General features: G+C 45.5%; 2 protein-coding genes across 2 annotated transcripts; one reads left to right on the forward strand and one right to left on the reverse strand.

The window, feature by feature from the left end:
- The first annotated feature begins 410 nt into the window (after window positions 1-410).
- On the forward strand, window positions 411-3316 carry hspb1 (heat shock protein, alpha-crystallin-related, 1). The gene is made up of 3 exons (XM_067256600.1): window positions 411-999; window positions 2033-2096; window positions 2621-3316. The coding sequence occupies exons 1-3, from the start codon at window positions 504-506 to the stop codon at window positions 2802-2804; spliced, it is 744 nt and encodes a 247-aa protein (XP_067112701.1). The 5' UTR covers window positions 411-503; the 3' UTR covers window positions 2805-3316.
- Window positions 3317-6251: 2935 nt separating this feature from the next.
- ywhag1 (3-monooxygenase/tryptophan 5-monooxygenase activation protein, gamma polypeptide 1) lies at window positions 6252-15792 on the reverse strand. Its single transcript, XM_067256601.1, has 2 exons — window positions 15589-15792; window positions 6252-9747 (listed from the first exon to the last, which is right to left on the reverse strand). The coding sequence occupies exons 1-2, from the start codon at window positions 15673-15675 to the stop codon at window positions 9091-9093; spliced, it is 744 nt and encodes a 247-aa protein (XP_067112702.1). The 5' UTR covers window positions 15676-15792; the 3' UTR covers window positions 6252-9090.
- Between the last annotated feature and the right edge of the window lie 216 nt (window positions 15793-16008).

Consider the following 16008-nt stretch of genomic DNA (forward strand, 5'->3'; position numbering starts at 1 on the left):
GGCATCCTGGAACTGCCCGTCACATAGTGTCCTCTACCAGCCCATGTCACAAACGGCATATGTGCGTCTATAGCTGGGTCTCTGGTTCTGCTGAGCATGTCTGCTTACAGCAGGCTTCCAGATTCCTCTGGGCCTGTATCATGTCAGGGCTAGGGAGGAGGGGGAGGGGGATTACAATTGTCAGGAGGTGGGGAGGAGGGCTAAACAGAGTTCTGTGAGAGGGGTGGGCCTGTGCTTTAGATTCCATTCTAATGCTACGTCTGCCATGAATAGACTTTCTAGTTGCTTCTATAAATATCTGGTAAGGGGAGGGGTCTTGGTCTGAGAAGGGCGGGTGCTGTTGACGGGGGTGGGGATATTTGTGTATAAAAGGCCTCAGCTTAGAAGCAGTCCATACTCTCCGGCAAGGTTTTAACTGAGACCAACAGGGCCCACATCTGCAACCAGCAACTTTTGTTTTTCCTGCTCAACTCCAGACCTTCTGTTCCCCTTCAGCAGCAGCCATGACTGAGAGACGCGTCCCGTTCAGCTTCCTGCGCACCCCCAGCTGGGACCCCTTCAGGGACTGGTACCAGGGCAGCCGGATCTTCGACCAGGCCTTTGGCATGCCTTCCCTGGCCGAGGAGTTCCCCACCTTCCCCAGCACCCACTGGCCGGGCTACCTTCGTCCCAACCACATGGGCCCTGATGCCATCATGCCCCCCACCATGACGCCTCACATGTCTCACATGTCTCACATGCCTCAAATGCCTCAAATGCCTCAAATGCACCACCATGCCTCCAGCCCCCTGGTGCACCCGGGCGCCATGGCGGGCCAGCACCCCATGATGCTCGCCCAGGGGCCTCCCGCCTACGGCCGCGCCCTCTCCCGCCAGCTGAGCAGCGGCATGTCTGAGATCAAGCAGACCCAGGATGCATGGAAGATCTGCCTGGACGTCAACCACTTTGCCCCTGAGGAACTGGTGGTGAAGACCAAGGATGGGGTGCTGGAGATCACTGGTGAGTCCTTCCTTTTTGTTATATCAAAAACTGGACTTGCACTTGGCGTATGCCCTTTTTAGATAGATTCATACTGATGTTAAACACCTTTTCTTGGTGTTCTTTGCTATAGGGTACTGTACATTTACTTACTATTTAGAAAAAGATTTGTGCTTATGTGGAAAGCTGTGAGAACACTCAGACTTGAGGTAAATAAACATGGTATTAGGTAGATGCAGGGTAGTCTGGGTTGCGTAACAGGTACAGCATGTCTCTGGGCTGAGTGACGGGGAGGAGGCGTAATCTGCCTGATAGATGGGATGGTCAGAACATTCCAGAGTAAGGATCGTAACATTATATAGCTGAAACTCAAGAACCTGTAGAGAAGAATACTTTTTTTTTCTGACATCCAAGCATGAGACCAGGGAGTCTGATATGGATGGTGAGACTCATCTGTGAAGCCCCAGGGTGTCTCTGGGCACCTAGTAATACATTCTGTCCTAGCAGGGGTTTGTAGACGTGAGTCAGTGTCCCTCTGTTACTTTAAATGGACTGCTGGTCTAAATCCAGGGTTTTATTAATGGTCCTCTGGGAGACATGGCGTACTTGCGGCAATGTCCTTTATCTGTTTGTCATAACAAACACCAACTGCCGGTGAGAGAGGCTGTATTTCAGTACTGGCATGTCTCTGTAGGGACTTGATGATGGGGTGAGAGGTGGCACATACATGTACAGTATCATGCTTGGACATGTTTCAGAAGGGGGCATATAGATACTTGGAGGGGGGGGGGGGGGGGGGAGATGGGCATCGGGCCTATATGGAACATGTGTGATGCAAAAAAAATGCCCCTGTCTCCAGGCCGTGAAGTAGTCCTGGAGCTTTCAGACAGGCATCACACAGTGTACATTTCTGAGAGTACAGGCCCCTTGGGGGAGATAATCAACATGTGTTCGGCTGAAAAGGGAACCAATTAAAGTGCATCTGATGCCACACACAGCCGGATCACTACCACTATGCTGAAGCAGTGTTGACACTAACTCCTATCATCCCCAGGCCAGCACGAGGAAAGGCGTGATGAGCATGGGTTCGTGTCCAGGTGCTTCACCAGGAAATACACGTGAGTAGCCTGACCATTATTACACAAGTCCTACACGATTGTTAACTCATGCATAGTCTGCTAGCTGGTGGATTAAACCAGCCTTAACCTCTATCCATCTGAAATGGATTAGATCTGCTCAATGACGAGCTAGTATAATTGTCCTTATGCGTTATGAATCTGTCATTCCCTATATGGATGTTGATTTGTCAGGCTACATCAGTTTCGTGTGGTTGACTTGGATTATACATTTACTACTGTGGATCCCACAGATTGACCATGCCTGTAGCTGGCTGTGTAGCTGCTAGCTGGGTCTAATAGTCTGTTTTTAATGTTGGCTTCAGCCCCAGTGTTTAGACTAGCCCTCAAACTGGGTTGCACGGCCCACTGCTGCCACCTAGGGGCCATAGCAGGCATAATGGCTGTTTTCGCTTGAGTAGATTACAAGTAGTAATTCATGGAAGTGACACCATAACTGTCTGGTGTCACACCCTCGTCCTTGTGTGACGGCAACCTGATTGAGCCGTTTTCCTCTGCCCCGCCAGGCTGCCCCCTACCGCCAACGTGGAGAAGGTGGCGTCCACCCTGTCCCCTGAGGGCGTGCTGACCGTGGAAGCCCCCCTCAACAAGCAGGCCATCAAGGCTGCAGAGATCAACATCCCCGTCATTGGCAGCGGTGCCAAGAATGGCCAGGCCATGCTCGACGAGGAGCACAAGCAGGAAGAGTGAAGCTCATCCAGAAACCGACCCGCACACTTGCAGCTTCGTACAGGTGGCTTGCTGAGACAGAGGGGGGGGTCAAATCACTCAATGCTGCTATTTTGTGTAAGAGCTAAAACCTGCACCCATGTTTTAGCTGTGGTGCCCAAGGTGGCAGTAGGCTAGCCTGCTCCCTGCTAGTCACGCTCCCTCTCTCTGTCTTTGCAGTGAGCCAGCCTGGTCTGTGTGTGCTATGTCCTCCTGTCAATCGCACCTTTTTAAAAATCAAAATCTCCAGTTATCCCCCCCAATATACACACACCCTCCTCATTCCAGTGATGCGGTCAGAAGGATCCACAATGTTGTATGCTGCCTTTACTGCTTAGACGAGTGTGTAGGTCGTCCAGTAACTTCTGGTCCCACTGCCGGGGTCATTTGTAGATGCTGTTGGCTTGTGTGTTCTCTTCAGCTGTCATCTGTAGTTGTGTTTGGAAGGCTGTACCCATGCAAACCAAGAATTAAAAAAAAACAACTTCATTTGATCTGGCGTGTCTGTCAAACTTGTCTCGTAATGTAAGAAATGAGAGGATTTGAAATGCGGTACATGTAGGCTGGTGTCTACTCATGGCATAGTAACCATAGTTTTATGGCTGGCTGCTTATATCTGCAACATTCATTCAATTATTTTGTCTCAGTTGCAGCCCAGAGTATTCATTCACACGTTAATGCTCCTAGTCAGTGCTTGGCTGCAAGGGTTTTCTATTTATAGTCTCTGCTATGCCCTCAGCTTCCGGCTCATTCTCTGGCTACGCTGGGCAGAAATCTGAGCGCTGGGGCGTTATTTGGTTCCTATACAGGAACACTTTAGGGGCCTAATGGATTGTCCAGCAGCAGTGAATGGGTTGGTTTCCACCATCTCTCTCTGGTTGGGGGCCATCCAAACTACAGCTTAGTCCCAACCAGACTGCTATTTCGCACATACACAACACATAGCTGTGAAAATCAGTGCAGAGCATCTGTCCAAACAGATGCCCGGTTTCTCGATCTTCCATAAATTCCGGGCATACACTCCCTTATACATCCTGGATCTGTTCCGAGCCCTACTTGTATACACAGCCAACTGCAAAGGATCCACACAGCCCTACTTCAGACAAGGCAGCCATCTCGAAACCACTTAAACATGTTGACATTACCCCCCCCCCCCTCCCCCCTCACACATGACTCACCATTTCCCTTCCATTTAATGCAGGTCTAAATTATTCATCTGTCCCATCCAGGCCGAAGTAGGCCAACTGTCAAAAGGAAGCTCTAATGTGATCTGGAGACAGTTTATGTAGAGGATGGAGATTAGTATCCGTTTTCTGACACCCCTGTCCGCAGTACCATTATGGACTGCAACACCCATTTCACAGCCACAACTAGGGAGCCAAAACAACCGTCCTCACTGTTCCACCTCACAAGTAAAAAAAAAAAAAAAAAAAAAGGTGAATCTTAATCAGCATCTTTGCATTGTGTTCTTTTCACGGGAACAAATCAATTCCCCCTTGAACCTGTCTCATTTGAGAATCTTGCCCAGAGCGCATTCACCTCAGTATACCCAGACTGCACCATCAGCAGAGCTCCGTCCAAAGTAAAAGGCTAAAAATTGAGAAGTGCCAGGAATGCCGCTCTCTGATGACAGATGACGCAGGTCTGACCCGAGTGAGGCAGGGGTCACCTTCACCGGGCCACGACTTGTGACAGACGGACTCATGCAGTGGTTTTCCACTGAGGACGATGACTCAGTCTGTCTGCATGTCTGTCACAGCCACCGTGCACCTGCTGGGACAGGAAATGGCTTACAGATACGGCTGTGCAAATATACCTCGGTGAGACTGCATAATAGCATTATACCCCTCTACTGCACCAGGGGTTGTGATGCGGTTGGAGATGTCTTGAAAGATATATTTGTGCATGCGTACAGTCCAAGAGTTTGTGTGTGTGTGGGGTGATAGTTATATTAGGAAAGATGATGACCTTTGATAATCTATTAAGAGCAGGCTTTTCCTATGTGTCAAAGTGAGAAGGTCTTGTCAGGGTGAGACATGCTCACCTCCTCTCTACAGGGGGGATAGCCATGTGATGACTGACTGTCTGCACTGGGCTAACAGATGTGTGGCAGAGATGATGTTTGTGTTCCTTTGCAGTTGAACATGGAAATTATCAAATTGTAAGTCACAAATAGATGTTGAATAGGGTAACTGTCTGATCTCTATTCACAGTGAAGCTTGCAATTATCAGCTTATTGATATAATACAAACTGCCTGTTTCAGTCCACTCACTACCACAACTACATAAATAACAAAATAAATAGCTTTGACATTTTAATTAGAACAATATGCGCATTGTGCTTTGCTAAAGAGACATAGAGCATCCATTTAAAATCCCTCTCTCCTGCACCAGGTTTTGTATTGCGGTTGGAGATTTATGGTGAAAGATGCAAGACTCAGCTTGTGTCTGGTACTGTGTTGCGTTGTCTATCCCTAGCAACAGCAACAGGATTGGCTAGTGCCGATTCCCTGTCCTAGCCACTATTGGCTGACTCCTTCACCATAGGAAAGGACAATAAATCATTTTCGAAAAGAGATTACAGAGAACTGCTTTTGTGAGTCACTAGGGTAATTAATTGGATTGAATGATTTGCCTTTTGTTACATCAAAGGTATCTGTCTGCTGATTTAGTCTGTTGTAAGTAATGTGTTTAGCCCCAGATGGGTTTAAGGTTTTGAAGTGATGTCCTGCCGGCAGTGGTCAGTAGCTGCTTGTTTAGGTTGTGTAAATGAACTAATGTGGTCTTCTGAAAACATGCCTGTTCCACACATACTGAGAATCTTTGGAACTCAAACAAAATATTTAAATGTAAAGTTAAAGATACACCAGAGCTCATTGTGTTTTTTGTGTAACCCTGTCTTGTTCCTCACCGTGCTTGAACTAAACAACAGCAACCTAGGAAGTGATGGATGAAGGTAGCACCCATTCCTCTGGAGTGGAAGTCTGTCCACCAGCAATTCTAGTTCCCCGCACAAATACTCTACTGCTACATCAAGACCTTCTCTTCCCCAGCCTTCGATTTACCGTAGAACCCTGTTCCAGAAATCAATAACTACTATGGGGAAATGAGCACAATCTGCTTACGGATGCCCTACTGACTCCATTTTACTCCAGCAAATTGTGCACATGACTTTGAGCAGAAGGTGGGGGTTAAGCCCGGTTTGTGCTGCATGGAGGAGCACTGATTCAGCATTATGCTATCTTTTTGTCATCCAGAGGTAATCTAAGCTCTCATTTCCTATAAGTGGCATGGCCTTGAACTGCCAGCCTGCACTATACATTGTGACTGACTTCAAGGTGAACACACACACCCAAGCCCCAGTGTTGAACGCCATTTGTGGAGAGAGACAGGAGAGCAGGTGCATTCATCAAACTGGAGCTCAAATAATCCAGGATCCAACAGTTTTATTGATACATACCAGTGTTGCATTCAATGCAGGGCAATACATTGGGTTTTAGCCATGGTGGGATCATCCTAGTATTCAGATGCTACAGTATCATAATTGTAAGATACAGAATGTTCAGTGGGTTTAATAGTTGTCGAAAGTACAATTCAGTCAAAACCACCACAGTTTACTTGAACTAATTCAAAGGAGACTGAGCCTCAGTACATTTGTAGCTTCCATCACAACATTTGCAGAAATAGGAACACAATAGCATACTGTCTTTTTATTCATCATCATTGAATCATCTGTGAAAAATGGTGACCATTGGTTATGGAAACGTAAAGTGGTTGCATCAGAAAATTAAGGAGAAAAATACAAATGGTGACACAAATAAATAAAAACCCACCCACTCCCACTGTGGTTTCAGGGCAGCCACACATGTGCCCTGACTATCCTCTGTGTCAGTTGGAAGTGCCATTATCTGGTCACATCTCATTTTCCTGGGTTTTGCAGCTGGGGGGCTATCCAACGTGACAGTAGTAGATTTCAATCTTAATATTGACTTGAATTAGCAAGCATCAAGCTTTGAAATGGCTGCCTAACTGTCAGTGATGACTACATGCCAGAAATCCGACTAGAAGCAACATTTGAAGGCCCCCATGAAACTAAGATGGCACCAGAGGATGGTATAAAGCAGCTGTGCATTCTAATACTACTCTGTCTCTACAGTTCCTGTCCCAACATCTCCCAAAGAACCATGCATCTTAGTGAATTACTGTTTCCATTTCAAAATACCTATCTATCTAAATATTCATGAACAAATGTACAATTACACTAGACTATAGAATCAACAGTGTCCACAATTTACACTGTACACACAGTACATTATATTAAATCCATTATATATTATACTATGAAAAACTCTTTATATAGTTATGTTTAGTGTACAATATATACTCATAGGTCAGCCTATCTGTCCCATCTTGCACAATATAGCCCAGACCATGAAAATTGGTCTCAACAAATTCTTCAAAAATGACACTGAATGCAAAGCACATAAAAACAAAACAAAGCCCCATGTCGAAATGGATTACATAATTGTAGAATTTAAATTTAGTTAAGGGAATTTAATCGATCAAGTTTATTAACTTTGTTAACACTATTTCTTCTGTTTTTTTTCTGGTTCAACCACTAATAAATCACATTTAAGGTCACACACTATTAGAACCCTGAAAGTGAAACTAATGTAAGAAACAAATAATTCTCCATGAATAAACCTTACAGAAGCACAGAGCCATTCTAGAAACATCTCTGCATAATCTGACAGAAATGGCATAAACAAAAAAGCTTATAGAAAAACAAAATCATAAATCAGTTATTTTTCAAATTATGTTTTTCTCCCCTCCCCTCTGTCAGCAAAGAATTGCATGTCACCACAGAAATGTCAAGAACACATCAATTTATTGTTAGCAATCACTGTTTTGGTATAGCATACTTCAGAACATGGAGCGAAGAAAACACAGGTGAGAGAAAAATCGATCAAAGTAATAAATAGAAAATAATCCAAAGTCTACTCATTTCATATTCGTATGAATACATAACATCTACAATATAAGTTAATTAAGTCAAGCTACTGTATAGAAATATATTACCAGCATGCACATAATTGTATTATGGAGAATATTGGAGCAGTTTAACACTGAAGAGACAGTATTATAGGCAAGTGCATTTCTTGACAATTGAACAAATGGATACAAAAGGAAATCCACAAACCTAAGTTACTTTTAGATAATCTTACAGTTGACATTTCCAGTGCTCTATCCTCAAATTGTAATTAGTCCGTTAATAGAGCGTTTCCAGTCGACTCCGTGAGTCGTTTCGGGGATGAACGGAATCAACCTAAATATTTTAGAGCACAAGATTTAGTTATCCTGGGGTAGTAAATGATTGAATACAATTTTCAGTTACTTCATTTATGTGACTTAAAATGTTTGTGTCTTCTGTATTGTTTGACCCAGGGCATTCAATGTTAATGTTATAATAATGATACTCACAATAATATTCAGGTACCTGGAAAAAAAATGCATGTGTGTATGTATCATGAGGATCATGACATGGAGATGCTGTACTTGTTTACTGACTGTATTAAGTATGACTATCAGGGCTTGACACATATCTAGCACAGTGGGAACAAAACAGGTTATGAATGTTCAGTCACAGAGAAAAACAGCTTCCACACAATTCTCCTTGTGTGGTGCAACTTATATTCCATTAAGCTATCATCTGTCAGGTGACTTGTTTCATCAACAACACCTTGTCTTACTCTCAGCAACCCATTTGCTAAACTCATTCTTTTAGAAATGCGATAGCGCCCAAGGTTTTACTCGCTATATAGCTTGATTTTCTTCTTGCTCAAGAACCAAACTTCTCCTAAGATTTTAAAAGCTCCTCCCGAACCTTGTACAATTAAACATCTCCACCTTGGAGAAGTTAGAAGACTATGCCAGCGCGAGGCAGTCACTTGAACCCAATAGCCCCACTGCCTGACAGAACCTCTGCCCTCTAAGTGATGTTTTGGCAACTGTTGCTAAGGAGGGGTTTTATTTTGTTACTTAAGTAATTCTTAAACTTAAATTCTTCTGTCCTACTCCTCTTTGAACTGTCTTCCTTTCACTTTAAATTTGTGGAAAAATAAAGAACTGCAGCTGCGGTATCATCAGCAAACATGGCTGCCGATATTTCCACCGGCCCCATTTTTAATTTCTATGAACTTTGTATTTTTTACTTGTCATTTGTGAGCGCGCGTGTTGTGTGTGTTGGGGGATCAGGAGCTCGGACTCTTTAGTTGTTGGCCTCCCCTCCCTCGTCATCCTGCTGGTCGCTCGTCCACAGTGTCAAGTTGTCTCGTAGCAGCTGCATGATGAGAGTGGAGTCTTTGTAGGAGTCCTCGTTGAGGGTGTCCAGCTCGGCGATGGCGTCGTCGAAGGCGGTCTTGGCCAGGTGGCAGGCCTGCTCGGGGGCGTTCTGGATCTCGTAGTAGAACACGGAGTAGTTGAGAGCCAGGCCCAGGCGGATGGGGTGGGTGGGCTGCATGTGCTCCTTGCTGATCTCGTGGGCCTCGCTGTAGGCCTTCTCGGAGGACTCCACCACGGTAGCCCTCTTCTCACCCGTGGCCACCTCGGCCAGGTAGCGGTAGTAGTCTCCCTTCATCTTCAGGTAGAACACCTTGCTCTCGTGCTGGGTCTCGTTGCAGTTCTTGACGAGGAAGTTGTCCAGGAGGTTGAGCACGTCCTGGCACACGGCCTCCAGCTCCTTCTCGATCTTCTCCCGGTAGGCCCTCACCATCTCGATCTTCTTCTCGTTGCCGTCGGCCGAGGTCTTCTGCTCGATGCTGGAGATGACACGCCAGGAAGAACGCCGCGCCCCGACCACGTTCTTATAGGCCACTGAAAGAAGGTTCCTCTCCTCATTGGACAAAGCCTCGTTCAGCTCTGTGACCTGGGGGAAGAGAAGAGAAAGGCAGGTTAGAAAAGAGGATCTACTTATAACAGTCAACATGTTTATCCCTCGAGCTTTTGCTCTGTGAAGGCAATATCTGCCGCCACAGTAGCTCTCTAGGCCGCGATTGTGACACTGAAACAATAAAGTGAGGCATGTCCATTCATGATTTACATTCACACACTGTCTGTGACGGGTTAATTCCATGACCAAGTGATCCCTGTCACTGCGTGAAGCGGGTTAAACCGCGCCTGGAGTGAGATGACATCATCCCCTACACGACTGCTGCTCATTGACTATCTCCAGCTCTGAATGCTTGTTTTGTTTTGTTTTGTTTCCAGAGGCCAGTGTCTGGCTGGAGGATTTAATCCTTTATTCCCCACTGCCACTATGCTGCATCCAGCAGAGACTTCCTCAAAGCCTCTCTGAATATGATGCCTGTTTGTCCCTGCCTTCCTCACCAGAGCATGTGTTCTAGACAGCTCACACCAAGCCTCTTTGTAAGACACCTCGTATGACTGGGTTGTTAGTCAACCGAACCAAAACAACATCCTGTTCTGAATCTTTAACCAGAGAGATTTGGGGTCATTTGTAAATACTCCAAAATCAGAGAAGCCAAGGACTAAGCAGACTTGATTGCTTGCTTTAAGCCGCTTTGCCCTTGGCCAAGTGGTGCTGGAGGGAATATCTCCCATTGATGATGTTGACTTGAGGGTTCCACATTTAAAAACCTAAATGCAAACTAACCTTGCTTCAGAGGATTCACGTTATTATTGTCAGCATGAGCGGTTGAAATAGCCAGTAAATTAAAGCATTTTCAATTAAAGGACAGATTATGTCAAGTACCGTAGTATGACGTGACAATGCCATGACAACGTTACCACACACTACTCATACTAACACTTCATAAAGCAATCTTGAAATCCCTTCAAATGATCCTATCTAGTTGCCCATCTTGAATGATTGGTGCATTAGCTTTGGTACAACATCAAAACCTTCATATCGCCTGTCATAGAGATAATATGGCTGTTCTCAGGCCTTGGAGAACATATCTTATCTTGGAATAGATCTAGACACACTGTACCGCAGCCAATCCTCCTGTGACTGGCTGAGTGACATCTAAATCACCTCTGTTATCTCCCCACGTCGTCTTGAGTAATTGGGACGACACCACCTGTGTCTGCAGTGTCACCAGCAGAAGAGCTGAACATGCTCTCAGAATCAACAGTAGGACACTGATCAGATGTTGGAATATGAAAAAATATCAATATCGTGTATGACTAATACCTCTGCTCTAAGTGTTTATGCACAGCAATGTGCTGGAGTCCGTTTGGAACTAAAACCATGTCTTCCATGCAGTAAAAACATTCAGTAACGATATCAACGTCAAAACAACGTTTCATGTCCCCTCCCCTTGCTGGCGGCCGAGGACCAACCATCCCTTCTGGAGAGATAACCTCCGATTCACAGGGAGGGGCCAGAGGGCAAAGAGCGATCCATCATGCAATCTGCAGTTTCCATGGAAACTCAGAGATCTACTTTGTTTTTGGGTGTGCCAGACTACAGTATCTGGCAGCAGACGCTGGTCCCAGAACAGACCATAATATCCACGATCCACTTGGTGTGCAACATGAAATGACCTTGACCTGCTCTTTGAAATTCAACCCCACCCCCACCCAGCCCCCAACATTCAACATGTCTTCTCACAAGTTGTATGATGATCAGCAGGATATCCAAGCAAGAAAACACTATCACATGCAGCCCAACATTAACACAGACAACCTACAGCCCTCAGTTGAACACCATTCTAAAAGCATAATGTATTCCAGGTACCATAAACTTAAGGACTACCATAAAAATGACCTCTGTACTGTGTTGTAAGTAGATTTCCTGAAAAAGCAGACAAGAAGGCAGAAACAACATTTCCTTCAGCCTGGTTTGGAAGGATCAAAGTTGACTACCCTCATGTGAACACAGAGCTCAAACACATACCTGACCACATGTATCAGTTAAGCTTAGTATGCTATCACCTCAGACATCAAAGTGAGAGGCAACCTAGCGCCATCTCAGTATCTAGGCTAGCAGCATCAAGTTAAGCCAGAGCAGCAGTGAGGTCAGAAAAACAAGACCTAAACAATCCTTCTGTAAAAACATGGACGTCTTTGTTGAAGCTGTCTGTGGGTCGGGCAGAAAGGCACAGCGGAAGCAGTGATGCAGGGCTCACAATAGGGCTCTCTGTCTGCTCAGAAAGCTCATCATTTGAGCTCACGCTCTCGTGACCCATCCCCACACAGCCCTGTCAACTTCCAAACCACTGTTCACACCAACAACAGCATAGGAAACCCAGTGTGTTCCTCCTCTCACATGGCGCTCCACACGCCCACGAACCTCCACAGGGGTCGGAGTGAAAGAATCTGTCCGGGGAAAGGTGAGGAGGGAGGAGGTGAAAATCGATCTTCTACGGCCATTGACATGCTGCAGAATACCATCCACCAATGGTTAGATGAACTCGAGAATGAGGATTCAGTCCTGGTCCGGGTCCACTCCCCATCGCTCACTTATAATCCCTCACATGCACTTGCTTTCCTTTTTTCTTCCCTCTTTCTTCTAAACCGATGTGTCAACCCCTCTGCCTCCATTCTCCCAGCCTGCAGAGCGCAGAGGTGGCTCGCCCGCGCGGCCTGACGTCACGAGCAGGGCGAGTGGAGATGGCTGGTTAAAGCAGAGGAAGTGAGTGAGGGAGACAGAGAGGGAGAGAGGAGATAGAGAGAGAGAAAATGAAAGCGTGGTACTAGAAAAGTGGGGATGTGAGGGTGTGTGTGTGTGTGTGTGTGTGTGTGTGTGTGTGTGAGGAAGGGGATGCTTCAAGTAGCTCTTTGTCGTTATGTAACCATATATGACTGCAGTATTTCATGGATTTTTTTCTCCCTCTGTTGCAGCTGCTGCAGGCTTCTAAAAATAAAACATATAAAAGCTTTTTTAACTCCAAAGACATGAAAAAAACATGTGCTGCTGCAATGGTATATTTCAAGCCCACGTCCACATTTGTGAGGAACGAGAGATCCACTCGTACAGGGAGGTGGCTGCATCATTCCCATGACACAGCACAGAAGGATGATTTAACACACTCTCGAATAGGGCAAGACGTCCTTCCCTTTAATCCCAGCCGTGTACAAAGTGGGGTGCACAGCCGGCCAAATATGAATGGCATGCTGGTACATGCTCTCTCTGAGTCACCAGTCCAGGATAGTGAAATAACACACGCCTGGGGCAACATGACTTCATAGGACTGGATGCGTTTGGCCCAGGGAGGAATTAGCCTCGCTTCGTCACTTCAGAGACGGGTTAACCCTTGTGCTGCCTTCGGGTCACATGACCCAAAGGTTCATAACGAACCATCGTTGTGTTAACCCAATTTTACCCAATACAAAAACAAATATATATATTTTTTTTTTAACCTTTGCAATGTGGGGGGTCTGAGACAGCCCAACGGTTAAAAGAAAATGCTTCACTTTGTTTTTGTATGCAGTAAAGTTGTTGCAATACGACGGTGGGTCACAATGACTGATGGGTCAGAATGACCCGAAGATAACACAAGGGTTAAACATAGGGACCACTCCTGCTTCCGGATGGAATCAAATGAATGTTCTAGTGGAGGAGTGGTGCAGAGTCCATATAGGCTTCCAAAGATGGTGGATCTAATGCTGCAAGTCATTGTACACGAAAGGGGCTTTACAGTATTGACGTGGGGATTTGATCAAACATAAAAAATGAAAATAAAATTTAGTCAATCATTGGAGGGGGAAATTAATAATGGACGTAATCATTCCAGAGCTGTGGCACTCTGAGAGCAGCTACACCAGTAAGAGCTGACTCACGAAGCTCTCCTCCCATGTAGATTTCAAGGAAATACTTGGGAGGTCCAGTCCGAGTCAGTCGGATATTGGGTTCAGCTGCCACTGGGCGGTTACCATGACTGCAGTGGTGGAGGGATTTCCCTCAGCTGATGGGTGAGGCTGACACACCCCACTCCTGCAGCACACCCTTCCCACCAGCCCTAATGGGGGGTGGGTGGGGGGGGGGGGGGCTCTGACTCAGCATAAATCAGAGGGGTGGAGCCAACGCCCCCCTGTGACATTACGACCACCTGGTCCTGGAGAGCACAATTCCTTTACGTTACACACCAACATGCTGCTTCCCCCCCCTCCCCCTCTCCACACACACACACACACACACACACACACACACACACACACACACACACTTGTCTTCTGGGTTGACCCTTACTCAGTTGTACTTTTAGAGTAGTAACTGAGAACTAATACCCTCAGCCTGGTAGGGCAGTGACAGAGTGGACTATGGCTGCCATGTCTGGTCGTAAACCTTGATGTCCAGACATGAATCGGTCCTGTTTCTGCAGTACCACTGAATGTGGAGAAGGCTTTGGAGGCCGGCTACATGTGGTGCCATCACAGGATGTCAGAACAGCCTTACTATGCCATATGCCATAAGAAATCAATTGAACACCAATGACATTGACTGTTTTCACCCTGCGGTGGAAGGACTTGCTATTAAATCATAAAGCGGTGTAAATGCATTTTACAATTCGGATACCAATGAAAAGGGCTGGGTACGAAATGGTGCAATACGGATGCTGCACCTTGGCACACGCTGCGACACGCCTTATCAGACAACCTGCTATGCTTGCCGAAAGAGACTGGGAGGCAAGGATGCAGTTGCTATAGGTGTGTAAGGTATAGATGAAACGTGAACATACCGGTAACCATAGGTTATAGCGGTCCAGTCTGCACACATTATTACTGCAATATGACAACCACGGAACGTTCTAGAAACAGTTTCTGGTACCACCCACGGATTGTAAGTGAAAGGGTTGTAGTGTATTTTACAGATAGGTATTGTTGCGCAAACTGATTTCAATCAATGCGCAGCCAGTGTTGCATTAAACAAAAGCACGGTGCGCAAAGGTGGGTGGTTTTAAAGTCAATTGTGCGGGTAATAGTTTTCTTCACAATATGACCAATGTTTTCGACATCTGTATCTAGAGGATTAATATAACGATGTATCAGCATTATAACCGAGACCTCATCATCTCTAATTATGGGCTCTGCTACACACACTGCTTGTCCTCTGGCTAATCTACCCTTATGCGTATCATCTGACGCGAACAAATTCTACGTTCCCTGGCTCATCTACATTTCTCTTTACTGTCTGAGAAAAGGTCATCCATTTCGCAATTTCTCAGTAAATGTATAAAAATGCTGTGCGATAGATTTGAGAGAAAAAAAACTGTCAAAAGGCACCGCCCCAAGATCAAACAGTCCGCATTTGGTCCGCTCATTGTCCCCTCAAACACTTTTCAACCTAACCTGCCTCCTAAATTGGGTTATCAGCGCACATTTTCAGTAAATAAAATCGATTGACAATCTTTCATACATTGTAGTATACCCAAGGCTCGGCAATGAATCTTGGAATCAAGACATGTATAATTTTGTAATTGATAATAATTTGCCTGGTGTACGTGGGGCCTCACAATCAACTTCCCTCAAATGTTACTGTTATGGCATATTGGCCATCCTCGTATGTGTTTAAGAGATAGCATTTATTATTAATAGGATAATTAATCACGGGTTTAATACACCAAATATGTATCACTTGATTAAAAGATATAGAATATTTATATCCTTAATCTTTTTTTGCAAAGGTTGTTGCTACAGCAATTATTTACAGCTTTTGCACACATTATAAACTGAAGTAATATGGTTGCGGTTATTTATGACACCTAGATTCATAGGAGAAATATGATTCCAGAGCAGAACTTACCGATTTCATGGCAGCTGCCATATCATCATATCTCTCTGCCTGTTCAGCCAGCCTGGCTTTCTGCACCAGTTGCTCACGATCTACCATTTTAGATGTCGTTGATACAATGTGGTTCTAGAATTGTAAGCTAAATAGGAATATGTGACTTGCACTGGAGTAAATGATTACCAGGTCCTCCTGCTGCAGCTGCTCCCTGCTGTCTGCGCTGTCTGCGCGTGCCGACGGGACACCCCCTCCCCCTCGGTTCACTTTCTCTCATTTACGTCATCACCCAAATGGGCGTGCCTTGTCCACAAAGAGTGACGCAACAATCCTTATAAGGCGTCAAGTCTGTGTCTTGTTACTGAAGGTGACATGGGAAATGTAGTGCTCCTTTTAAACCATCAGCCACACCCAAGGACCAATGAACTCCACCATTGT

The sequence above is a fragment of the Osmerus mordax genome, chromosome 19 (assembly GCF_038355195.1).
Source record: "Osmerus mordax isolate fOsmMor3 chromosome 19, fOsmMor3.pri, whole genome shotgun sequence".
In the NCBI taxonomy this organism is placed as follows: Eukaryota; Metazoa; Chordata; class Actinopteri; order Osmeriformes; family Osmeridae; genus Osmerus; species Osmerus mordax.